The sequence below is a fragment of the Aulostomus chinensis genome, chromosome 19 (assembly GCF_037954235.1).
Source record: "Aulostomus chinensis isolate RoL2024-O1b breed Wild chromosome 19, RoL_Achi_v1.0, whole genome shotgun sequence".
Taxonomy (NCBI): Eukaryota; Metazoa; Chordata; class Actinopteri; order Syngnathiformes; family Aulostomidae; genus Aulostomus; species Aulostomus chinensis.
The window spans coordinates 18,926,210-18,951,780 of NC_141338.1; the positions used below are offsets into that span (position 1 = coordinate 18,926,210).

Genomic DNA, 25,571 nt, shown 5'->3' on the forward strand with positions numbered 1-25,571 from the left:
ATTCTCCTCGCGGGGTTAAAAAAAAAAAATTCGCGCGAATGACACGAATAAAAGGAGGCGTGGTGGTGCAGTGGTCAGCACTGTAGCCTCACAGCAAGAAGGTTCCGGGTTCGAGCTCCGGCTTCCTCCCACAGTCCAAAGACATCAAGAGGGGATGATTGATCTGTAAATTGACCATAGGTGTGATTGTGAGTGTGAATGTTTGTCTGTCTCCCTGTGATGGACTGGTGACCCGTCCAGGGTGAACCCCGCCTCTCACCTGAAGGTTTCTGGGATAGGCTCCACCTCTACTGCCCCTAAAAGATCAAACAACGCTTGCAAAGGGACACCTGTGCACTGACAGTGGCCTAAACCTGAAATCAGGCTGTGACAACCAAACTCTTCAGCTACTAACCAGACTGGACACAAGAAGCACTTTATTATGTTTTGTTCTTTAGATCTTTGGCGTTCTGGCGCTTCCTGAGCAACAGAGAACGCGGAGGATGAACGGATTGCTGCTGTGACACCCTTCCCCAAACCGTACGTCCTGCAGTGGGGGAGTCCGATGATATCACTGGTGTGCAACTGTTGGCTGTTTCTTGGTGTTAGTGAACGGCTTTAAGGTTTATATTACCACCACTTTTTGAAGGGGGGGGAGGTTCCACAACTGCTGCAGCGCACAACTCTGAACTTGTTTACAGTGAGTTTAATGCTGCAGGTTAATTGCAGCAGCACGATTAGTGAGGAAGAGGAGAGACAAGGCCAGTATTCCAAGCCAACAGCTTCCTTCATGTTCCTACTACCGCCTTCAATCACAATAATCCCGTTGAGTGATCCTGGGGATTTTATGGCGGCGTGACTCCAGAGACCAGCCCAGACATGACCACATGTGAAGTCTGGGTCTGATTCTGTCGACACTGCAGTTCCTCTGACACCATGACTGGATAGGATGAACTGACTTAACTCCTCTGCAGCAAACAGATAAACTGGCAGGCGGGTGACTGTCTCTAACAGGACGATTCCTGGTAATGGTCAGATAGCAGCATCAAAGACATGTGGCTGGACATATGTTAGAGCGGCGTAGCCTCCGCTGATCAGACTCAGATGGCAGCTGAGGGAGAACAGTTCTTGTAAAGCATAAATGGACGTCACACTGCCTTTGTTCATCAGGCTGGTCCTAGTATTTCACCCTTAGCTCACAGAAAGGTCTGATATCACACATCACGCTTACGGTGAAATCAGAGGGGGACGTGGTCTCACGACTAGTTTTTACTAAAAGTAAAAAAAAAACTTGATTGCACTGTAATTTGGGAAAAGTAAAAATTAAAAACTTAAATGTAGTAGAATGACATTAAAACAAATATTAGGACCCCTAAGATCACTCACTTCTTTCCCAGGGGGACCCATTCGTCCTACTGGTCCCGCTTGGAGCCGATATGTTTTACCGTCCGAGCCCAGGACCAGGTCTCTGTCTCTGGATATGATGGTCACAGTTCTGGGCCGCTCCTTGTCTGGTTGTTTGCCCTCCTGCTCAGCTCTATGATCAGTGTGTGTGGTGATGGGTCGCCCCTCCTTGACTACTCCCTCCACAGATGGGTCAGGGTTGATCACATGAGGTGTGGGGGAGACAGACGGGCCCCATTTATCAGAATCTGGGGACATTCCTGGCCCCGAGGGTAACTTAGGAAGTGCAGGAAATCCCACTGAGGGTTTTTTGGGGGAATTTTCAGCGTCCAGGTCAATGATGTCATCAGATGGTTTGCCAGGGAATGGCGGGGAAATCCTCCCGCCAGTGTCAGCCTTCTTGTCTGTTGTAATGTTTTCCTCCACATGCTTCGATGACAGCTCAGGCTTCCCCTTCTGGCTTCCCCTGAGTCCGTTTCTGGAGGGTTTCCACTGAGGGTTGACTTGCCCGACATTTTGGAAGGTTGGATCCAACAAGTCGGTGTCCTCGTCCACAACAAAGACATCCCCACGAGCCACTGAACCTTTTCGATTGGCTCCTGAAGGCAACGTCCCGTCGCCTCGGGATCTCCCTCTTCGCAGGAAGACATTTTGCTGGAAAACAAAACAAGAATTATGAGTCATTTGAGAACAGTCAAACATTATTACTGTGGTTTTCTTGTTGTTATAAATGTTTTATGCTGACAGCTGGGCGGGGACTTGATTTCTGGATGTGTGGCTCTGTTATTGTGGTGGAGAGATTACTGACATAAGCAAATTACTAACTTGGTGCAGTTTGTAATTTCCTAACAACTCGGAGAGTCCGTTACTGGATTTAGTGGATTTAGACCTTCCGAAATACATCAAGACAATCTTTTTTTTTTAAATTGAAGACAAGAGCAAGAGGAAGTAAAGGAACAAATCTATTAGCCCAGTGAAATAATGATGGAGAAAATATGGTGAGTCACCTGCGAATGCAAACGAACGTAAAGTCATTGTAGAAACAAGAATTTGATGATGTAATGATAGAATTCCTCTACAGTCCGCCCTGATCCTGGGAACCCACTGTTACACACATTCCCTTCTTAAAAACTGTCATCAGTTCTTCCACATTCTCTGCCATCATTTCTTCTGCCTCTATTAGGTTACTTTTTTTTCAAGAAAATCCCTCTTCACTCGTGTGCTAATATCGGGGGGGGGGGGGGGGTCGGACTCAGGCTTTTGGACAATCTTTATTTGGTACACAGGAATTATCTGACCAGCTGAATGTCCTTCCTTCCCATCGCGTGGATCCTTCCATACTACGGATCAGACTGACACCGTTACTGCAGGCTGACACGCGAAGAATGGAGCTTCCCTGTTCGCAGTGAACATGCAGAATCATCTCAGCAGCAGCTGAGAACTAGAGAGAGCCCAGTACGCACACACGGTGGTCCATGTAGCTCACGCACACACCCCTATGTCAGGAGGCTACACACACACACACACACACACACACTGGCCAGTCCAGAGCAAACTCTTCTAGCTCTCTCACAAGATCAGAACAGCAAAACCCTCCTGTCAATGGCTATAGCACATTTAACACAGTTTTTCCGAAGTCATTTGCGCGTTCGATAGTAGTGAGCACGAGATCTTCATCGGACGTCATGATCAGGACCGTCTGTTTGATCTTTTCAGTGAATCCTCACACAGCACAACTTGTCTGACCACAGGAGGAGCTGGAGATGTGGAAGTACGGTTCGAAAGCCATGGAATCAGGACAGTATACAGTGTCATGCTGTAATCTAAGATGTTTATTGTCTTAAACTCCAATGTTGAGTGTTGGGATCTATAGCTCATGATGGCTCCGGCCTGGTACCTCTCCATAGATCTCGGTTATATAATTACTTGGAGATTGTTTTCATATAGATCTGAGGACCCGTTATTTATTTTGCTAGCCAGTCTGATCCTTCTCAAAGCCCTTTTTAATATGGGAGGACAGATTACATAAGTACAGTTCTACTGTGAGGTGCTTCCTGACTGTACATGTTTTCTAAAGTCACTCTTCTTTTTTGTACTCTATTCATGATTTTAAGTCCTGGTACAGGACAGAGGTGTGCTTTCTACCACAGGGGTACTGCGGACTGCCAATGATTGGAAGCGCTGAATCACGTGTGCTCTGATGATGTTTCGATTGACTCAAAGCTGGAAAAAAAAATGGAAGGCACTTTACTGGACTGTAAATTTTGTTTGATGACCCTAATGGTCTGAAAGGGAGAGCGCTGAAGTGGAGCTGGGAGACATATGGAGAACAGGAGGAGGTACGGGAGAGACGCAGGAGTTCGCCCGCTCCATCGCAGGATACGCTGACTTTTAGCTCAACAAGTTGAAATATGGCAGAGCGAAACAGTTACATCAAAGGTTTAAACTTTGCATCCAATCATCTAAATACGATACGATGCCAAAAGTCAAAACAGTCGGTAATTGCTGACCCGCCGCATACCAGTTGCATGATGGGATAATTTGCTTAAGTTCCTTCCAAGTTCAAGATGAAACAAAGCCGTGTTTTTAGTATTAACAGTTATGAATATATTTATACAGTTTTTTTGTGAATCAAAATGTGATGATTAGACACAAGGTCTATTATTTGCTGGTTGGGTCAGCTAACACATGGAATGGATTCCTCCATGGATGGAGGTTTCGCTGTTGTTTGGCATGTGCATGCTGATCTGACAACACAGATAATGACGTCCCCCTTGGCCAGGGGAACATGGACCCCGAGCGAATGCTTATGAAATCTAGATATCAATCAGGCGAGTGTATGACAGCCGGAGTGGAATAAAAGGCCAAGTAGAGCAGTGACAGCTTAAGTACACCACAATGATTATACAGAACGTTGCACTGAAAGAAAAAAGCAAGGTGTTCTTTTTTTTTTTTTTTCCACAGTTTGTTGAGCTTTCCACAAAATGAACATTATGTGCCGTTCTTGTACCACTATTTAGAGAAAACACAGCAGTAAGCCACATGCAGGTGAAGATATGTGTTGATGAGTAATGCCACAAGTATTTGTGTATTCTATGTTTAATACAGCAGGACTGTTATTGATCGCTATCCCAGTATGCTGATAAACAGGAAGGGAATCTGTCCAGGTTCTCCCATCTGACTCCCAGAAGTCCAGCTGTAATTAGCCGTTTGCACTCCGAAGAGAAACATGAAGGCCTAACTATAGAAACAGAAACTGACCAAGCTGCAAAATATTTAGCAGTTGAAATTAATGATGAAAAAAATGGGTTAATGGCCGGTTTTATAGTGTACACATGAACAGATGAGCTTTTGAGTGGTGTCCAGCATTCTGTATGATGGGCCTTTATGCTTTTGCTCCCAAGAGTTCGACACAACAAAATGCATTTATAAATGGATGAACAGAAATGGCAACTGATTAGCCTGGAGGTTTTTGTATCAAACCGATAAAATGAGAACAAAGGACGTAGCAGTGTTTGTAGATCGTAAAAGGCCATCCACGCCTTATTTGCAAAAGGTCTCAAAATACAATTCCTCTCCTCCAAACCTGTTAAATTCTTCCAACTTTATTTAACCTTGATGCAGGTAGTAACTTGTGGCCTATAAAGCATTAAAATTACTTTACACAGATTCACAATATGGAATGTTTTTTAATAATACAAACAAAACTTGACTATTAACATGCACCTGACGTGAAGAAAATAGCTTGTTAGCTAACTAGCCTGTTAGCTAACTAGCCTGTTAGCTAAGTAGCTTTAACTTTCTTTTTGCCAGCACACCATCCACAGCTTTGCTCAAGTCTGCCAACAAAGTTGTGTTTTTTTCCATACTGAGGCTGACGGATGAGCAAACACACTGCAATCCTGGAGGCTCCTACGGGAATGGACGGACTTCCAGCTGATTCGCATGTATCCCAGAACTACGAAGAAACAATATGTGTGGCCAGCGCTCAGTCCCTGGGTCCAGATACAGATAATTGGCACTTTGAAAAAAACAGAAAAGAATAACAATCAAAAATGAACTAAAACAAATCCAAGTCTGAGCACTCTAAGTAGGCGGGTGTGGAGACAGAAAAGCACCGTCGTCTGCCAACTCAGGTGTGCAGAATAGGGTTCAAGCATCATTTTTCTGTCTGGGCTCTGGGGGTAGTAGTGAGTATGCGTACCGTTTCTCTGGCCTCAGGGTCTTCATAAAACTAGTACCACATAAACAACACCAACACCGTCCAGCAGGCTGTTAAAAAACCCTGTCCCTGCTAAGGTGACAAAAATGGGATCGACAGTCAGAAACTCAACACTGGATCAAAAGGAGTGAACGCAGGCGTGATTCTTCGTTCAGATTGTTGCTGCCGGTACAAAGTGACTCCCCATCTGATCTGGTTGGAAGCTAGTTTTCAAACACACACACACAAACAATCAGTGACTATTTCATTAAGATCTCTCTTGCCTTTACTTCATGCTACCAGTCCTGCAGCCTGCTCACACCCACAGAATAAACAGAAGCGCTTTGTCCTGCTCTGAGAACAAGTTGGAGCTGATAAATGCATTTTGACATCTCAGCTGAACGAGAGATGGATTTGATCAGCACCAGGGTTATGAGGACCTAAACTGATGTTAAAATCGATGTGTCAGACATGAAGAAATACAGCTGCAACGCCATTAATCCATGACAGACAGGAAAAGACAGTTGTTCATGCTGCTCAATCCATATTTTGACCCATGTGGCATCAATCTTTGAGATCCAAAGAGAGTCGGTACCACTATAAAGACTATAGGAATGAATACAGTATGCATTTACACTTAAGATGATCTCCAGTTTATTATTTGGTCCAAAGAATTTGTTTTGGGAAAACATTTCAGCATGTTCTGATTACATTTGGTGTTAAAAAGAATCTGGACCATCTGCAGTGCAACTCAGCTGTCTGAGGGCCAGAAAAGGGTTGAGACGGGCAAGAGACCAAAAAAAAGGTGCCCCAACTGACAACAAAGACCCTTTCTCACACTCTTATCCCAAGCTTCAGTCCAGCAGCCAGTTCTGTATCTCGTCTAGTCTTAGCCCCCCCCCCCCCCCCCCCCCCCCATGTGAGATATCCTTATGAATGCAACACCAGGCCCCACTTAGATGGACTAACAGCTGCTGTACTGTATGTTGTCTCCGACAGTAAAAAAGAGACACAGAACAAAGACTAAGCCAAACTGAGATACTGACCCACCAAAGACACAAACATACGAGAGGTACAAAGGTTTAGAATGGCATTTCACCAGTTTGTGTTGAAATATACAGTTCAGGACTAGTTAATAACCTTATAACCTTAAATGCAGCAAAGTTCAGTCGTACACTACCAAAGAAGACCGGAATTGCATCGGGATATAACAAAGGGATTTCCCGGGATCAAGAGGGTTACAAAAATGAGCTTTCTGCATTGATGGAAGTAAGAGAAGTCTTTAAGAGTTCATGCAGACAATTCCTGGAGTCACAACTTTAATGACTTACATGCTGTCTTTATAGTAGCGAGAGAACAGACTGTTACCACACAATAGGACAATACTTCATTGGACAATACTTCACTTTTCTTTCCGTTTCCAGCGACCTTGTTTTTACCTTTGCCTCCGTGTTTAACTCTGAGCTTTGTCCCCTTTCAAAATGTTTCCCTGCAATCAAACAGCTTCAATCAAACCTGCAGAGATGGGGGTGCTGTAGAACTTTTGACCGGCAGTGTAACTGAAAGCACATGACGAGCCATACTGAATACAGACTGTGACTGCAGGGCTTCAGGTTAAGTCATGCCACATCTGTGTAAAAAGGAGCTGTTGCAGAGTTCTCATGGTCATGGAAAACCTGGATAAATGACCTTTTAAAATCTATTTTTCCATACATGTATAACTGATAAAACTATAGTCATTGAAAGTTTTGGAAAAGTCATACAGGCTAGTGTTTTAATTTTTAGTTTTTTGGCTTTGCCACACTCATCTTGCATAGGTAACCTTCCATGTAGCATTTTGATGCGCATGTCTGTATTTCATATCATGCGTCCGAACATGATGACATGACTTCTCCAACCATCCATCCCTCTCTCCGGTGCAAGTTTGAATCTGCGACATTCCATGCAGGTGTAATATTTGTTTAAGGCCAAAAAGAAGCTGGATGTGCTGAAAGTCTTAACAGCGCAATGAGGGTAAGTCATGCTACAGAGAGCACAGACGGAGGGAGATATGATCAGTCACCACATCTTGGGCAAGAGGTATTTGGCATTACAGCCTTTTGAGTTAAAATACAAATGAAATGGTGATGTGGGAGTCATTTCAGTTTTCCCTGACGGTCGGAGCCGGTGCCTGACCGTTACTGAAGTGCCTGTTAAACAGTGGTCCCCAAACTACGGCCCGCGGGCCGGATACCTCCACATTTGGCCCGGCCCCCTGAACAATACCAGAGACGCATTTTGATTTTCTTTCCATACAGTATGTGTATTTGTATTTGATAATAAAATTGATAACTAGCTATGAACTATTTTCATTGTTAACTATTAAGGTGTGCTCACTAGGGCTGCGACGATTAGTCGATGTTGTCGACAAAAATCAATAATAGAAATAGTCGACAATGAATTCCATTGTCGACGATTGTCGCCACACGCGTTTTTCCAACAGAGTGAGGCATCTCACTTGATTAGAATCTCTGCCGAGAGTCGCTCATGCGCAGTAGCATCTCGGTCCCTGAGCGGAAACATACAGAAATGGCGGCGTCAACATCAGGTACGAGCACCAAAACTTCTAAAGTTTGGGAGCATTTTAGCCTGGATACGGCGAATAAAAAGACTACTTGGAAAGTTCGCAAAGCAGACCTTGGTGTCATGGCGGTGATGCAGGAACATTTAAAGAAGCCCGTTGGGCAGTTGAACGAAACGGAGTCTGACTCGCCTCGGTGAGATTCAAGTAACGTTCAAGCCAGTACGGTTTTTAGGACACACATTGGACATTTTATAAGTGTGTTTTCGCCATAAAAGAGAGCTCGAGCGCTATGCCAGACAGTGCCTGACAAACGTATTTTAAATTAATGAATGTTCAATAAAAGATGTATTTTTCATTGTACCATCTTTCTTGTTTATTATCATTTGCCACATAATTAAATCAACTTCATGCTAAATTTAAGAAAAAATTAATAATTATCCGATTAGTCGACTAATGGTTTCAATAGTCGGTGACTAGTCGACTATTAAAATAGTCCTTAGTTGCAGCCCGAATGTTCGCACCAAACGCAACGCGAATTTTGGTTGAGTGGCTTTCTGGAAAACAATACATTTCTACGTTCAGGCAACCCCATGATCGCCACACTTTTTCTGTTACAAACTGACCCCGGCCCCCCATCAGAGAAAGGGAAAGTTATGTGGCCCTCACAGAAAAAAGTTTGGGGACCCCTGCTGGTAAAGCTCTTTCCCTAACAAGGGGTGTACAGCATGTCAGCGCCTGTGGTATGGAGAATTTGCAGGAACCATCGATTGAACGATAAGAGAATAAAAAATACTGCTGTTTAATTTTCATACATTCACTAAAGGTACATGTCTGCAATTGTACTAAAAGAGTGAGAATGATCACGGACACTTTATTAATTGCAGGGCTGGGCCTGGATTTTGTGATCCAGTGTTAGTTTTTGAGCCTCCGCCCCAATGACAGACATGGGTCGCAACGTTTACATTTGTATTTTATTTTGATTACACAAAGTCAACACCTGAATGGCATTTCTTCAAATTAGGCACAAAAGTCAGGTTTGATGTGTTTGAGAATCGCCTGCAACAAGAAAACTCACTCTTGTGACTGTTTTGGAGTGAGCCTCCCCTGACTGCGTGTTGATCTTTTACACACTCGTGCTGATGTCACATGACTCCCTTCTCTCATCCAGGTGTGCTCTCTGCGACTGAATTGGGCTCAGATTGATTTCTTGAGAATTGACACTCGATATATATCATGCGCTACGACAGCACTTACGTCTTGCTTTGTAGGGGCTCTATGGTAACAGGCAGGAGCAACCAAGGACATTTTGTGTGTGTGTGTGTGTGTGTGTGTGTGTGTGTGTGAGTGTGTGTGTGTGTGTGTGTGTGTGTGAGTGTGTGTGTGTGTGTTGTGTGTGCATGCACCCTGTCATGATGAGGTTTTGATCTGATCTATAGGTGAATGACTGACAGTCAGCAGGGATGGACTGGTTCAGTCAGTACATGGCTGCGGGCTGCCGAAAATATTTGCACAACACTTGCTGAATGCTCTGTTCTTGGTCATACGCGCGTGCTTTATCAGTTCTAACCCTCAAGCCCCTGACAACCATTTCATCACACAGCCAACCGCCATACGTCAGAAAGTGCTTTATTATTATAATTATTAAAGTAACAGCAGATTCCTGACATGATCCACCAGTCGGTGTCTGCCCTTAATTTGCTGTTGGCTCTGAAGTCTCGACAGCATTTTGATATATGATGCCTATAATTTCTTTTTGAAAGACAAATGTTGGCCTGGCAGATGAAATCACGGCTGACTAGGCTAAGTTTTAGTGTAGCACATATCACCAAAAGGAAAGCCATATCAGTAAGGGAGCTGCTACGTTAGCTAGGATCAAAGCTCATCATTTGAGTCAAAAATCACAAAGTAGCTAATGGCCTCTCTTTATGCTGCCATAACCACAGTAAACACTGGAAACAGAAACCAGATGGAGCGACAAGTAGATCTCTCATCGGTCTGTGATGCAGCCATGACGACTGGCTTCCTGTTAACTTTGTTCCTGCTGCAACATGGATGTTGCTAACATTTTCTAAATTCATTTTCACCAAGAAGCCATGCAGAGAAAATCAAATCCTAAATTCGAGACATCCTGAGGTTTATGATTCATAAATATATGGTTAAATATCAGTTAAAAGAGGGAGGTTTGGATGTAGATGACGCTTGAGTGCGACGTCCACTGAAGGATCATCTTGTCAGTGTGCTATTGTCCGTACGGATAGAAATCGGTGCGATAAATGGATACGTACGGTAATGTTCCGAGTTTTGAAATAGTGAGGCAAAGAAAGTATAGCCACTTGTGTTCAAAGGGGGTTGCCTTTAGCTAATAAATGCTCAAATATTTGTCCTCCATCATTTCTCACCTTTCCCACCCAGAACCACTGCAATCAATGCAAATTTCCATACGTGCCATGTTTCCTTCAGTTTCAGTGAGCCGTAGTGCAACCTTCCAGGTTCAACATGCAGAGACTTGAAACTTTCCAATCCATCATTCTGTCACAAAGTTTTATTATGTCTTTGTTTCAGTATAAACAAATGCATGCGGAGAAAACGTGACATGAAAAGTCTTCATGGATGGAGCTGTTGGGCCATTTGATCAAATTCAGTTTGTTTAGAAACCTGATCTCAAGAACACGTTCTACATCGAGCTGCCGAGAAATGTCGACTTATTTGTGAGAGAAAGTGATCATGTATGACATAATTCCTTTGCAACTCTCAACCAGGAGAACAAATTTGAATAAGAGCAGATGTTGATGGGGCACATCTGGACGAGGTGCATGTTTTTTTTTTTTCCCTCCATAGGCACGAGTCTCTTCAGGACTATCTCTGCATGTACAGCTGACAGATCGTCTGTTATGAGCAATGAAAAATCTACTGAGGCCTCACAGCGCTGCGGGCTAAAGGGTTATCATACACACACACACACACACACACACACACACACGCATACACATACACACAGAGACAATGAACACTCACTCCAACAAAGGGCTAATCAAATGGCAAGGTCCGTAAATCTAGCCGAGACACAGGTATGCAGACTCTCTCAGACCGGCTGGGTCTTGCAAGCAGCAGGAGGCTTTGACCTGGAAGAATGCATGATGGCGGCGGACGGATGGGTCAGAAAATAACGACAGGGCGTACGGCGGAGCTCGTATAAGTGTAATCAGAAACACGGAAACACGGAAACACTAACACTGTTCGTCAGGGCGGGCCCAAGCCATCATGGCGCATCATCATCTCATCTGTTATCACAAATACGCTGGTAAAAACCAGGTGTGAAAACCTTGTTTTGGAATTGAATTTTAACCCACAGGTAGTTAATGATTAAGGAGTCGCCATGGAAGCAGATAAATAGCTTTGTGATCTTGCACAGCAGAAAATCTCTCCACTGCTGTTGGGCGAAGTCAGCTGCTCCCCCTACTGGCTACACAGAGAAGCAGTAAATTACATGATTTGATATTGATATATATTGAGTTTTTTTTTATTGTAGTTTTTTCTTTACCCAAGTTGTGTAATATTTGGTAAAATTTTTATCATCAACCCCCCCCCCCCCCCCCCCAAAAAAAAGAGAGATCAAATTCTCAAGGGGGCCCCCCGGTGGTCACATGGCCCAAAGCAGGTGCTTAGGTCACCTCTGCCCTGGGACAGCTCTGCTGTCCGAGTGGCAGAGACAACACACAGTCTTAAATCCCTGTAAACATGCACGGATGAGGGTTGGGGGCCATGCTTCATGATAGTTTTAAATTAGTGCTGAGAACAGTAATGTATTCATGTTAAAAAAACTGATCCTATGACCACTTTCCAACCAACACTCATTTAAATGGCTGTTGGAGGTCTTGGACATGGTTTTTGGATCCGTGTTCAGCATTCAGTTGTCATAAGGTAAAATGTGTAAGAGGACAACACCAAGCAGCTGGCGGCAGTGCATCTGCCATTGTCTCATACTGTGTTCCTCAAGAGGCGACATTGCCTCACTGTAACATAAAAGATCTGGAAAGTTCTAATCCGATGTTTCCTTAGAACCCGTCTCCCAGTGATAGTGGGTCACTGCACGGTGAAGAAGAGGATGACTGTGCTGCTCAGAACCTCTTCATCCCTGGCCAGCGGTAAAATTAAGACTATGGGGAAGAAATGCTGCCCTGTAGTGATTTGGAGCGTGAAGATTAGGGTGAGTGGTCATGAGGGGAGGTCTGGAGTGAGTTCCAGTGTCACACTCTGGATAAGGTAGAGCCCCACCAAATGATGCCTCGCTCGGAGACATAAAATGACTACAAGGAACGTTGCACCATTTCTACAGTGACACTCCTGAGTGTGAGTGAAAGTTGAATGCGCTCAGAGAATCTGCAAAACCATTGGTACAACCTTTTGTCACTGCCCATCCTGAGATCTGTTGCACGATTTCGTCACAACAGCTGTGGGGTTTGTCAGCTTGTGAGATCCAGGATTAATGCTTGTGTGTGTGGATGTGCTTGTATGTTAGCGTCTGGTCTGGTTTGTCTTCCTTCAGTATTTGTGGGGTGAGTATACCAGAGGCTTCAAGGGGTTAGAGGTGTCAAGTATCAAGCTGTGATAGTTAAGGCAAGGGTAGGAGGCCAGGGGATGCATGTTGTCAATAAATGTCCTCACTAACTGTAAAAGCGTGTGTGTGTTCCTCAGTATTACAGTATATGCGTACAAGAGAGCGTGAGACTTTCTATTGTGACCCCTCTGAGCGTGGCATTAATACCGTCATCATGGTCGAGGATTTTATTTCCTGCAGGACCACCCATGTTCGAAATGCCACTGTTGGTGGTGATCAAAGTGTGTATCAAATCACCAATGGTGGTCCTGGGATATAACAGCATGAAGCTTGCATGCATTTGGAAGAGTGGGGGCAGTGTGTGTGTGTGTGTGTGTGTGTGTGTGTGTGTGTGTGTGTGTGTGTGTGTGTGTGTGTGTGTGTGTGTGGAGGGGGGGGGGTTTCTATACAAAAATTGCTCTGCAATCTCAAGCTAGCTTGCACCTGAGGCAAAGTGCCAGCACTGCCTCTGCAGGCTCAGTCACACTACTTAGTCACAGAGTTTCCCTATAGAGGCAGAAGACACACACACAGTCTCTCCTCTCGAGATGTGCTTGGATGCAACCGAGCGTCCATATAATTTCAGATCACTGGCTCTTACTTTTTTACACAAAGGGACATAATCTGTCATTTGATATCCCTATAAAATTATATTACATGAGGGATTAACATTCATCTTTTTTTTATAGAATATCCCATTTATCTGGGGTTTACACGCTACAACACAAGATCTGTCTCGTGACTGAAGACGCTACATGCCCATGTTGGACTTTCCTGATGGTATGAAAACCATATCTACAACAATTTATACCTTGATAATTTTTTTTGCCGATAATGCAAAACACTGTGCTGATGGAAACAATTTGTAACACTTGCTGGGAGGTGGACCGTGCGCTGTAAAGCAGTTTGATGTGTCACACAACGCTGCAAAACACTGGCAAGACTTAATAGTGCAACACTAATTGGACAACTGTCTGCCATGTTAATGTAGCAAGCTAAAGAATCATAAATAGGCGAAGTATATGCAGGATTCTGTCAATTGTGAACCTCTCCCCCCGCCATCAAGGATTCCTGCGTTTATTTACTGAGTTTCCTACACCGTCCTAAATCTGACGTCACAGTGAAGGCAAGTGAAAAGCTTGAACTCGCGGGAAAGACAAAAAGTCTTCCCAGAACTTTTTCATCTTTTCAGTTTTAGCCCTGTGATGATTATGAGAACAGTCATGTAGAGGAAACATACAAAGAATACAAACTCAAAAAAACAAATGCCAGCCAATAATGACTGTCTGCAACATCACAAGCACGTTGTTTGTGTGAAGTTTAAAGTGAAAACTACAGCAGGTGCCTCACCAAAATCATCAACCTTGAGAAACGCATTGTTGCATTTCAAGTGTGAAAATCTCCAGCATCACACAGCATGCAAAACAATGCTGTACTGCAGCCTTGCACAGTCAGAATCAATCTACAGTCAGAAAGCTGTACAGAGTTACACCGGTACCTTTTCCTTCCGTTGCCTTTGACCTTGCACGTACCGCCCATCTAAGTCCAGCAGCAGGCATCCCAGGAGCAAATACCATCCAGCATGGTAGAGCATGACTGCAGGAGACACTGCAGGTCTGTCCTCACTCCAGCACTGTTCACATCTTAGCCACGGGCAGACCTCTGCACAGGAGGCTGATCCAGCTCCAAGCAGACACACCCACACACCCACACTCAAACACACACACACACACACACACACACACACACACACACACACACACACACACACACACACACACTCGTCCACAAGTCATGCACACACATCAAACACATCTAATCCAGCATGACTTTAAGGTAAACATTTAGAAAAATACAATAATATAGTGTAATTTAGATGCCAAAACAACCTAAAAGAATTTTGGACGTATAGATTCCATTATTTTTCACCCACAAAAAAACATGCCTGAGATTCTCTTGAAGTTGAGCTGTTGGCAAATCATGCCAACTGCAACATGGACAACTAAAAAAAACTGAATAATGACTCCATCCAACTTCTGGAAGCAGGAGGAAAGGAGAAGCCAGACATGTACAGAGAGGGAATCCCCGCTGCTCCCACACATGGATGGATTATGGGTGGAGGGAGTCTGCACACAAGCTAACAGAAAGAAAAAACTCACAAAAGAGGAATTAGTGGAAGCCGCAGTACCCAGATTGAGTAAAATAACCACAGCTGAGGGGAAACATTCACCACGGTTTCTCTGAGGATGGTTTGATTTACACGCCTGGGTCGGTGCAAAGACGAGACCTCCATAGCATGAAAGTCAAGAGTGGCAGTGCGGCTCCCTGTAGCTGGAAGCATTACCTCATGTCTATTAGGAACAAAAGGAGAGGTGACAGAGCGTAAACAGGAATATAAATAAACCCCAGCAGGAGGAGGTTCATATGGGGTGAACACCGCCTCCCCAAGGGGTGCACACGTACTTTCTAACTGCAGGACAGATGTGAAATCAATGCACTTTTTAGTTCTCAACTTCCCGGCACATCTGTCTCCTCCCCGCCACATAATGGCTTCCAGAAACCCACATATATTCATTTATTTCTTTATTTATAATCTCAATTAGGTTTTATATGTATGGACACACAAAGCAAGAGCGGGCACTGGATGATTAAGATGAGATAGAATTACAAACACAACACATCAAAAACAGACAAGCAAGAAAGGAAGAAAAGCACAATGAAGTGAATACGTCATAGATAAATATTAGACCCACTGACTCAGAACTAAAAGGACTTCTACTGTGTATGTAAGTATTAAGGTGATCCTGTGGGTGAGAAAACTGCTCAGAGACACTTCCTGTCTGTGAGACTAAATTTAGGGCAAAAGTCTCCTTTCAGGACTAAACTTCCTGAATGAAGCCCATTGTTTTTATGTGATTTCATTCATGATTTTGATCTTCACGTTCACTGCAGTCACAGCCTGAGAGGGGGTTCTGTTTGGACCATCTTGGTTGAAAGCATCACTGGTATCAATTAACTTGACTCAAGTAAAAGTAGGCGCACAAAACCGCTGTATAAAAATACCCCGTTCCATGACTGAACTTCGACTTCGGGCGCTGCTGACCTTTCAAAGCACCACCAGTGAGCTCACAGCTGGATGTGATGTCATCAAAAGAGACAAGCAGAGGATGGAGCTCGCCGAACGCTACAACACCACATCGCTGAGCAGGCAGGTAGTGAAGTGCAGTAAAAACTATTCAGCCAGCACCGTTTATGACGCTATAATATACGGTTTAAAAAGGTACGTTTCAAAACACGACAGTAAAGATGACGGCAGGAAAAGCAGGGTAGGACGTCACCAGTCCGATGGGGGTTCATAAATACACGCGTAGATTATGAATTTCAATAGAATTTAGCTGTTTGTATTGTCATCTTTGTTGCCTAGAAACCTTCCAAATCCCTCGGTACTCTACGCTGCTACCCAATCTCATGATGAGGGAGGAGCAAGTCTCAAACAGGAGGGAAGCTTTTTGGGGGTCCACAGAGACCTGCTGAGTGGTCCGGGTGGGAAGTTTAAGCATACCTCTGTCAAAGGTAATACAATCCCCACTTCTCCAGAGTGGTGTTTGTCTGTATTCCTTCCTAGAGTCGTGCATAACATTTGTGATGACATAACTTAAAATCGCTGGACCTTGTAATGCTCGAATCAGACACATAGCTGAAGCTGTTTTCCGACCTGGGCGCAGGGATTCGATGCAGCACCTCAAAAGCTCCACGGTAACTTCAGCCAAGAAATCAAACCATTTGTTGACCTCTGGAAGAGGAACGGCTGCTATTAATCATAGAGAGGATGAGAAGGATTACTGAAGCCATGCCCGGCCCACTGCTCACTCTTAGGGACTTTTTTGGGGAAGAAATGCACCTTGTTCTTTAGATGATAACTTAAATAATTCCTTGAATAAATACATCAGGAAACATCCTTCGGCAAGAGACACTTGAGCCCCATGCAGCAGAGATGTCAGATTAAAGGCAATAATCTGTAGCCCACATGGCGACTGCAGAGGGTAGAACTCCTTAAAGCATGAAGAAGTCAAGCAATAAGGAATAAGAGTTAAAAAAAAAAAAAAGAAGCTATGACCTGCAGTCTGGGAGCTACAACACTGAAAAGAAACTGACAGGAGAGTGACTGAGCAGTAAGTTGCTGATGTTGCACTCCTGTAATGATGATCATAATGATAATGTGTGGCTGATTTACAACCCAGATAGATGCACCCTACCGACTAAATTACAGTTTCAGGGAGGAACATCGTTTGTTTGAGCATGTTGGAGTTCTGCGCTGCTAAGTGACAAAGGAAAGAAACAAACAGGCTGAGAGTCTCTTCTTTCCAACTCCCTCATCTCCTTCTCCCTCTCTTATCTGAGGCTCCCCTCTGTCAACAACCCACTTCCTCTTGTGCGCCGTCATTCGAGCGCCTCAGACTCGTCTGTAATTACTTTATTTTACAATGGAAGCCGTTTGTTTCTCCACCAAGCAGATGAAGAGTTAGAGCTCGGTCCATGGGAGGAAGCATTAAAGGAAAGCCTGACAGTATGCAGAGACTTCTTTAAAAAAAAAAGAAAAAGAAAAAAAGAGATGCAAAGGCTTCTGACACAAAGCATTTTTCTTGTCTTAATGTTTTAATTTAACAAGTATGCATGGGGTCTTTCATGCTGAGTCTTTGATTATAGCTGAAGAATCCACAATGCAGCCCACCAATTACAGCCCCTCAGACCCTCCATCATTAAGCTGTATGTACCAACCTTTATATCTAGGAAAACAAGATCGTGTCTTTTATGTATCTCATTATAAAATGCCAGCAGTGGGGGGGGGGGGGGGGGGTTGCTGTGAAAGCCTGTCTGGGACAATCAGAACCTTGATGGTACGATCCTCTAAGATTCTTCCATTGGTGGATGAAGACTGGATTTAGACACAAAGGTGACCTGCACACTTTTGACCACAACTTTTGAACCATTCCAATAAAAAATGAGCACATTGTTTTTGTTTTGTTTGTTTTTTTATCAAATAGATTGGAATGTAACATCAGCTTTGTGTTGGAGGCACGTGCTTTCATTTCAGACATTGGTTAATCCATACCACTTTGGCGGGATGGGCAATGGCGCATTCTGCCGTTTACCACTGTAACCAAAGAGGTCACTAATGCAGTGCAAAAGGCCCAAGCCCACTCGAGAGCATCAGCAAAGGAAGAACCCATCACGCTCCCAACAACAGATCAGTCATTTGTTGGGACCCTGGACACATTTTTAGCACAGTCTGGTGAAGTTCTGGCACAGATTGCTTGGTTAGGTTGAGGAGTCGTTTGTGTTTGGTTTTGACCAAACTGGACACCAACACTCACAGCTGGCAACCTCGAATCATCAGGCAGATGCAAACAGTGACCTTGGAAAGTGGAGGTTCATCTCTCAGTGGCTTTATACCCTACATAGGCTAGACAATAATTTGAATCCCCACGCCCTTCACGAAAATGTTGGCTAACTTTTTGAGGGCCCTAAATCCAAAACAGCTTTCAGCCGCCATGTTTGAAATGACCTTTTCAATGATGTGGCCAACATTCCTGCAAAGTACATTGATTATTGGACATCTGGGGTCAAGGAGTTCATATTTGATTCAACTGCATCGCAGCGGCAGGTGCTCGGTCAAGTGTGAGCGCCACAGCTGGTTAAAGGACATTTTGACACCATGTCCCCACCAACAGAATATTTCATCGTGGGAGATCTGAGCGCTGGGTTCAGATTGGGAGATGGGATCTTTACCGCCTCCTCGTACTCCAGCGTTCAGAGTAACTTGGGATCTGGAGCTCACGGAGAGGTCGCAGAGAGCTGGAGGGGGGACACTGATGAGACTGTCGCTGTTAATATGATTAAAGACAACGACAGCGTACCAGTAGCAAAGGGAAGGAGAGCGCAAATCATGTTTAGCTCTATGTCACACACATTCCTTCAAAAATCCACTACATTCCCATAAACATGTTTTTTCTTCTCCTTCATACATTCAGCTGGAGAAGTTGCTGAGAAGCACGATTCTGATAAGTTCCACATTGTCAGACACCATGGCTCTTTCATATCTGAGGATGAATCTGAACGGCGCTGGAGAGGCTGGACGTCGTCTCTCTGAGTCTCTGAATTCCTAATGAGGCGCCAGGCTCTGACGCTGAGGGAGATTCGCCCCATCCTGCATCGGGTTCGGTTCCACTGTTATCAGCTGAACTTACTAAACAAGGTCGAAAAATAGACGATTCAAAGTTTTCAATGCAAAACTGCAACAATGAAACATTTTCACATTTGTATTTGTTGAGTGTGACACCAAACGATTACATCAGGCGATGATAGACTTCTTTATCGTGATGAATTAAAATACATACAAAACGTCTCCTCAGTCATTATCTTGAGTCCATCCCTGCGGCTGATTGATACTCTAAATTGACTGTAGGTGTGGCTGTGAGTGTGAATGGTTGTCTGTCTCTATGTGTTGGTCCTGTGATGGACTGGTGACCTGTCCAGGGTGAACCCCGCCTCTCGCCCATTGACGCTGGGATAGGCTCCACCCCCCCGCGACCCTTAATATAGGAATAAGTGGAAGACAATGGATGGATGGATGGTGCATCACAAACAGAAGCAGCGTAAAATAACAACACTGGCATTCACTTAACATCCGAAACTTCATTTTCTGTAGCCATGCGTGTCAGGAAGCAGACCTTGGTAATCCTGGTCCAGTGTGAACAGGGTTTTACCTGAACCTCATTTACATTGACGATGCCACAATATGCAATGCTGGCTCTCATATGTTGCTCCTGAGGCAGGTTTGGCTTTTCCTTTCATGAACCATCAAAAAGCAAAGGCACTGGTCACGGTACTCCTGGTTTACTGGGACAGGGTTCCATTCCCTGTGGTGTCTCGCTGACTGATTTGACATTTCCTGAAAGGTCGAATCCTTTTCACTTCATTCTGTAACAATTGTCAGGAACTGTTGTGTGATGTCACATTTAGCAATAGCTATGTTTTAAGCGGACAAGGTAGCACTTGGGTCTTTGCTTTCAGCTTGATAGGCCACTTCGCAGTAGGAAACGAGTCCCATTACCACAAGCAAAAAAGAACCCAAATGGTGGTGGTGGTGGTGGTGGTGGTGGTGGTGGGGGGGGGGGGGGGGGGGGTGTCATACCTTCTCAATACCGACATTTCTTAAAGAGGAAATTGGATGATTAAAATCAACAAACATGCAGCAGAGAAAGGTCGCACTTGAAATTTAGTTTTCAAGCTATTATTATTATGAGGTTCCTTATGTTGTGATGATGAGATCATCCATCCATCCATCCCTTTTCTACCGCTTACCCTGCTAAGGGTCGCAGGGTGCAGGGGCGGGGGGTGGAGCCTATCCCAGCAGCCTTTCAGGCGAGAGGCGGGGTTCACGCTGGAGGGGTCGCCAGTCCATGGCAGGGCCAACTCATGTAGACAGACAACCATTCATTCCAACATCACTGTTGTCATAATTAATATGGCCACTAGATGGAACCAGTCACTTCAACATGAATAGAAGTCGTTTTCGGCACTTGTGTTTCTGACCTATTTGCCTGATCTTCTGAGGAGGACAGGCAGAAGGAGAGAACATGGCTGACTTCACCTTGCAGAGGTGAAAGATCTCAATGATGTGCTCTCAAACTTTTACAAGTCAAATGTTGTGAATCTTTGACCTTCATTCAACCGAGACGCAGATGTTGACGCTGAGCTGCATGTCAATAATTACATTTAGTCACAGGGACAAAGACAAGCACTGTTGGAAAGGTCAAATAATAATGTTTCTCTTGATTTATGAAGCAAATAAATTGATTCTCACTGACAGGTGAGGAATGACACCAGAGGTCACAGAAACCAGAGTTCAGCGATGACGTTCATAATGATAGAGCAGTGGGAGCGTCCATCTCCCTCTGCGTGGAGACCACATGGCTGAACTGTCCATCTCACTCTCTTCAACCCACCAGGGCGACTCTGACCTGACCCTGACCTCTGACCTCTAGCCAGCTGCTGCTTCTGGCAATGAAGGAACTGTGGCCAGAGAGGGAAAGACAAGGCACGGAGAAGACACAGAGTAAAGAGTTGACCGGCTGAAACTTAGGTTATTGATTTTATAGCAATGATATCTGAGGAATTATCACCTAGACGGGAAAGATGAACAAATAAAACACACTCGTGAGAGTAAGAGGTGGTTGTTTTTCTCAGGAGTGAATGAAGACCAAACCAGGATTATTTCAGAGATCAGCAGACGAACATCATGAGCACCAGCTGGTGATCACAATGGAGAATGAAATCATCCTTGTAACGATATTTGAGGTGAGGTGACGTTCAGATGCCGAGGACTTCGAAACACAAGGCATTGGATCAAGCCTGCAAAAGAACCAATGTAAAGTAATGAAGTTTTGTTTTTTTATGTTTGGTAAAAACCTTGTTGCCATTTTATTCTTCAGAAATGTCCCTTGAGTTCTATCCAAAACATGGGGAGAAGAAATTGATGAAGACTTGGCAGGAATTTTGAGAAAAATTACGATATCGGTGTGTCCAATATCGGTCGGTATCAGCCGATATTGGACACACCTTGTTTTTCTTTATTATAATGAGGAAACACAGAGATACATAAATGATTTAAGTTTTTTAATGATAAATTGATTATGTTTACATTAATTTTTCCATATATAAAAATTAAAAAATACCATATAAACTGCTTTTGTTGTAAAGATGATATCAGCATCTGTAAATATCGGTTATCGGCTAAATCAGCGCTAAATATCAGCACGTGAGGCGTCAGGAAAAGATTCACTGTCGTTCATCCCTACCAGGTACGATTCAGGGATAAAAGAGGAATTTAAAAAGAAGGGGATTTAACCTGTTACTCATTTTTTAGGACCCAGTGGATGATACTCAAGGAGTTCTAAGGGCCCCCAGACCCCACTTTGAGAACCCTTGTTTTGAGACACTTCTAATCTGATCCTGTGCAAACATGTCAATCCCAGTTGATACATTTATTGCAGAAACAATGAATCAAAATAATGTGTGATAAGTGCAGAGAGCAAACTTGTGTCTTTAACATGCTTAGTTTCACCAAAAGTCTCCAAATGAAGTTGAATCTATTAACAAGGAGGAAAGGGGAACCCGTTTACACTCACGCGTGCTCGACGATGAAGCAAAGACCTGGTGGTTAGTTTGATAAATAACATTTGTGGTACAAGTCATTGACAAATATAGGTCACATCCATTAGGGTTGAAAACCATCAACATCCTCTGAAGTTCATAGTTCTGCCTCTGCAATTCCATGTTTAGCTAAGGTCCCTGACCTGCACGAGTGTTTAACATCTTAGTGCACATTAACTGCTGGAGAGCCACGTCCCTAAAGAGAGCACCTGTCAAGGGGGCTGCTGGCCCCAGAGTTGATGTGCATCAAAGTCAGGAAAGCTCAACAATGTGACCCAGGGTCAGAACTGTTACGCACCAAAGCCATCAGCAGCAGACCTGAACGGAGGAGAAATGGATCTTGTTAATGTAGTAGTTTGATTTGTTCCCGCCCATATTGGGAGGAGAGCCAGAGTCGGGGCAGCAGGTCTGGATGTAATGAGAAACAGGCCGCGTCTGAAGTCACTCCTTGTATCTCTCGCTCGTTCATCAGCCGACTGCATGCTCATGTGTGACAACGTGTCTTAAAGCTGCTTGTTTTTTTGTGTTCACCGTCCATAAGTAATGATATAAACACAGGACATCCCTCACATTGGAGAAGCTGGAAACAGTGAAAGTTTATCATTTGTGGAAAAAACAAAAGAACTTACACGGTCATTCCTGTTAACTCTGATACACTAAAATATCCCCTGTGGACGACAGAGTAAGACAAATACTCAGAGCCACCACTGCCTGCTGTTGCAATAACGAAGCGTTGCATTGTGGGACTGTCGGCTGTGTGTTTAAGGTGTCTGCTTTACGAAATTTGCACCTCATTATGCACTCATGTCCTGGAACGGACCAGTGAAGAGGAGCTCACAGAGGAGGGATCGCTATGAGGTCACTTCATTTAGGGGGAGAAAAGATAACTTGCGCCAAAATATTTGTGACGATCTCATAATACAAAAATAACCAGATGCTGTTGGTCACCAAGTCCAAGTGACAGTCACGTCACTCAACTCAAGGGACGGGGTGTTGGAGTCCTGTTTGAACAGAAAGCTTTGTTTTTGCCATACCAGAACCTAACCGCAGTGTTGTCACATTAGAAACGCTACAGGGAAGTCTTCCCCGCCAACATGAACGCTTTATTTTGAACTTTTCCAAGCGTTCAATTCATTCAGTCTAACCCTCCACATAAGGTTTGCAGCAGAAACCGAACATACGTGTTTTTTTTCTTGCAAAACCAGATCACACGTCTCGTGACTATGCATGGCCGTACCTGACCGTGCAGAACCAAACGCTGTCCGACACCATCTACAGTAACAGTGCAGAATCACAAGATCCAGCAGGGGAAATGAAGTAATCTTGTTTGTGATTTCAATTTTTGGAGTGGCAATTGTGCATCTCCTATAGCATCTCATAGTTTGATTGTTTTTTTGTTTGTTTGTTTGGTTGTTTTTTTTTGTATTTATGTACAGCCCTGGTCGGTTTGTAGTGGCATCTCTGCATTTACACCTCCGTTGTGCTACAAGTCGCTTCAGCAGACAGAGCCATGGTTGTCTTGCGAGTCGGATCAGGGACACTCTGCAAACTCTGTTGTTGAGGAGGAGGATGCAGTACTTCGGGAGTTATTAAACCCTCTAGCGGTCAGATTATTAGCTGTTTAAGATGAAAAATAAAAGAAACACAAAATTTTCAAGCCATTGCAGTCAGGAGATGGAAATTCAGATGCAGCCTGGACGGTAATCTGATATGTTCATTAACAATAGTACTGTTACTTTTCTATAGTTTATGCAACAAAACTGGAGAGCCAAAAATAAAAAGATTACCGAGTGAGCTACTGAGACGAGAGGGACATGGGATGGTGTCTTGGTCCAGTGCACACCACTACATGGTCCTCCACTGGAGACCAGTATCACAGACAAGTGGACCAGCTCATTATTGGAGACTGGCTTCAACCGGTCAGTCTTTTCAGAGGTATCCAGCGTATTTTACCCCAGGGATCAGCATGTACATGTAACAGCGCGGAGCTGAGTAGCTTAACCTGCCTCTCGAATGTAAGTCTGAAGACTGAAGCTGTCCTTCCTTATACAAATTCTGATACATGAACTTGACCTCGCTATAATAGCACATACGTTGTGTAACATGTGCATGTACTCATGCATTATAGGGGGGGATCTGAGTACATAGTTGTGTTATAATTTGGTTACAGCAGACAACAGATACTTACAGAGCATGAAGATATGGCAGAACTTTTCTCAACCAATTGTATAAATAATATTTTCATCAGCCCTTTATAAAACGACAGCACATGTATGACATATCTGAGCCAGGGTGCCAGATCAGCACCTAGAACATGTCTGAGATTTAAGTGGAGGACGACTGCTCCGGTCAACGCAATGATAGCCAGCAGCATCACACAAGATGATCAGGTTGTTCCACACACCACCACCACCACCACCACCACCACCACCACCCCCCTCCAGCTCAGTGAAACTTTAGCTCCCTTTGGATTCTGTGGATGACAAACTTCTACATCTACTTCTACAAAGCAGTGTCCATCCCTGGCTCCCTCCAGTCAGCACCAGGGACAGCACTGTGAGGCCTCATCGTCTAGGACTTCTGGACTCTCGCGCCGTGATCCAGAACTATGTCTGAATACTGACTGTACTGCAGCTAAAGAAACCAGATCAGGTTACACGCTTCCAATTGTTTAATGGGAGAAAACTCCAGGTGAGTGAGTGGGCGGGCGACTAATCATCCGTGGGCAGATGAGCTTGTCCTGTCCTACAGCTGGTGGAAAAATACACAGTAATTATGTCAGCTGGTGAAAATGTCAGTGCTCACTCTTGCTTCCGTTCACTCCGGAATCTCGCATAAGAAGTTGGGAAGCTACACTTCAGTAGATCTGTCGGGACAGTCGTGAGCAGTTTACCAGTACAGTAGGAATGTGAAGCACCGACTGTAACGTGACTGTGCTGTGCGCAGTTGAACAACGTTGGAAGAAAAAGCGTGAAGGAATCAAGATGTTTATGGAAATGTCACGTTGGGTTGGCAACTGTTTGCTTCGTGGTGGCCAAGGTGGGCCACCTACATGGAAATTTTTGTGGCTATAGAATTACGTTTGTGGCCATTGGCCGTTGGATAAATAGGACTCTGAATATCATCTCATCAGTCTGCCAAAGACGCACGGGGAAAAACAGATGGACAGACTGAGACATGGAAATGTAAAGAGACGGATACATTTGGAGAATCAGAGCCAGAGGACACCGATTGAGGTACAATAAAATCTGAAAAGTAGAAACAGATGAGCAGAGACAGACAGATAATCAGCTAGCAAAAGTGCTGCAAACATTTCCTCCAACACTCAACAGCAGCAGTAGAGGTCCGACTCCTGCATCATGGTAAAGGCATGCCGATGCCCTCCTGATGGATAAACAATGGCGGGGCTACCATGGCACGACAGGCTCTGCTGTGTTTCACATGAAGGACCGCTCCTCTGGCTGCTCTACACTACTGTAGGCCATAAAGAGAACCAGACCCCTGCTGATTGTTTCAGACGTTTTACATTGACATCAAAATGGAAATTCAAGCCAGCTTTGCTTTGTGCTTCCAAGCGTTTGGTCTTTGCAGGTGTTTCCATTTCAAATGGA

At 44.3% G+C, this 25,571-nt stretch overlaps 1 protein-coding gene across 2 annotated transcripts in view; it reads right to left on the reverse strand.

Moving 5' to 3' along the window:
• Nucleotides 1-25,571, reverse strand: part of LOC147244290 (uncharacterized) — a 120,695-nt gene that overhangs the window by 50,964 nt on the left and 44,160 nt on the right. Inside the window, exons 1-2 of one of the 2 annotated variants that reach the window (XM_086186782.1) lie at nucleotides 14,243-14,370; nucleotides 1,366-2,037 (exon numbers count right to left, since the gene is read on the reverse strand). In XM_086186782.1, the coding sequence (XP_086042908.1) occupies nucleotides 1,366-2,037; nucleotides 14,243-14,338 (768 nt within the window). In that variant the 5' untranslated portion in view covers nucleotides 14,339-14,370. Of the gene's footprint in view, nucleotides 1-1,365; nucleotides 2,038-14,242; nucleotides 14,371-25,571 lie in introns of those variants that run through there. The other variant, XM_086186781.1, reaches the window with a different exon arrangement.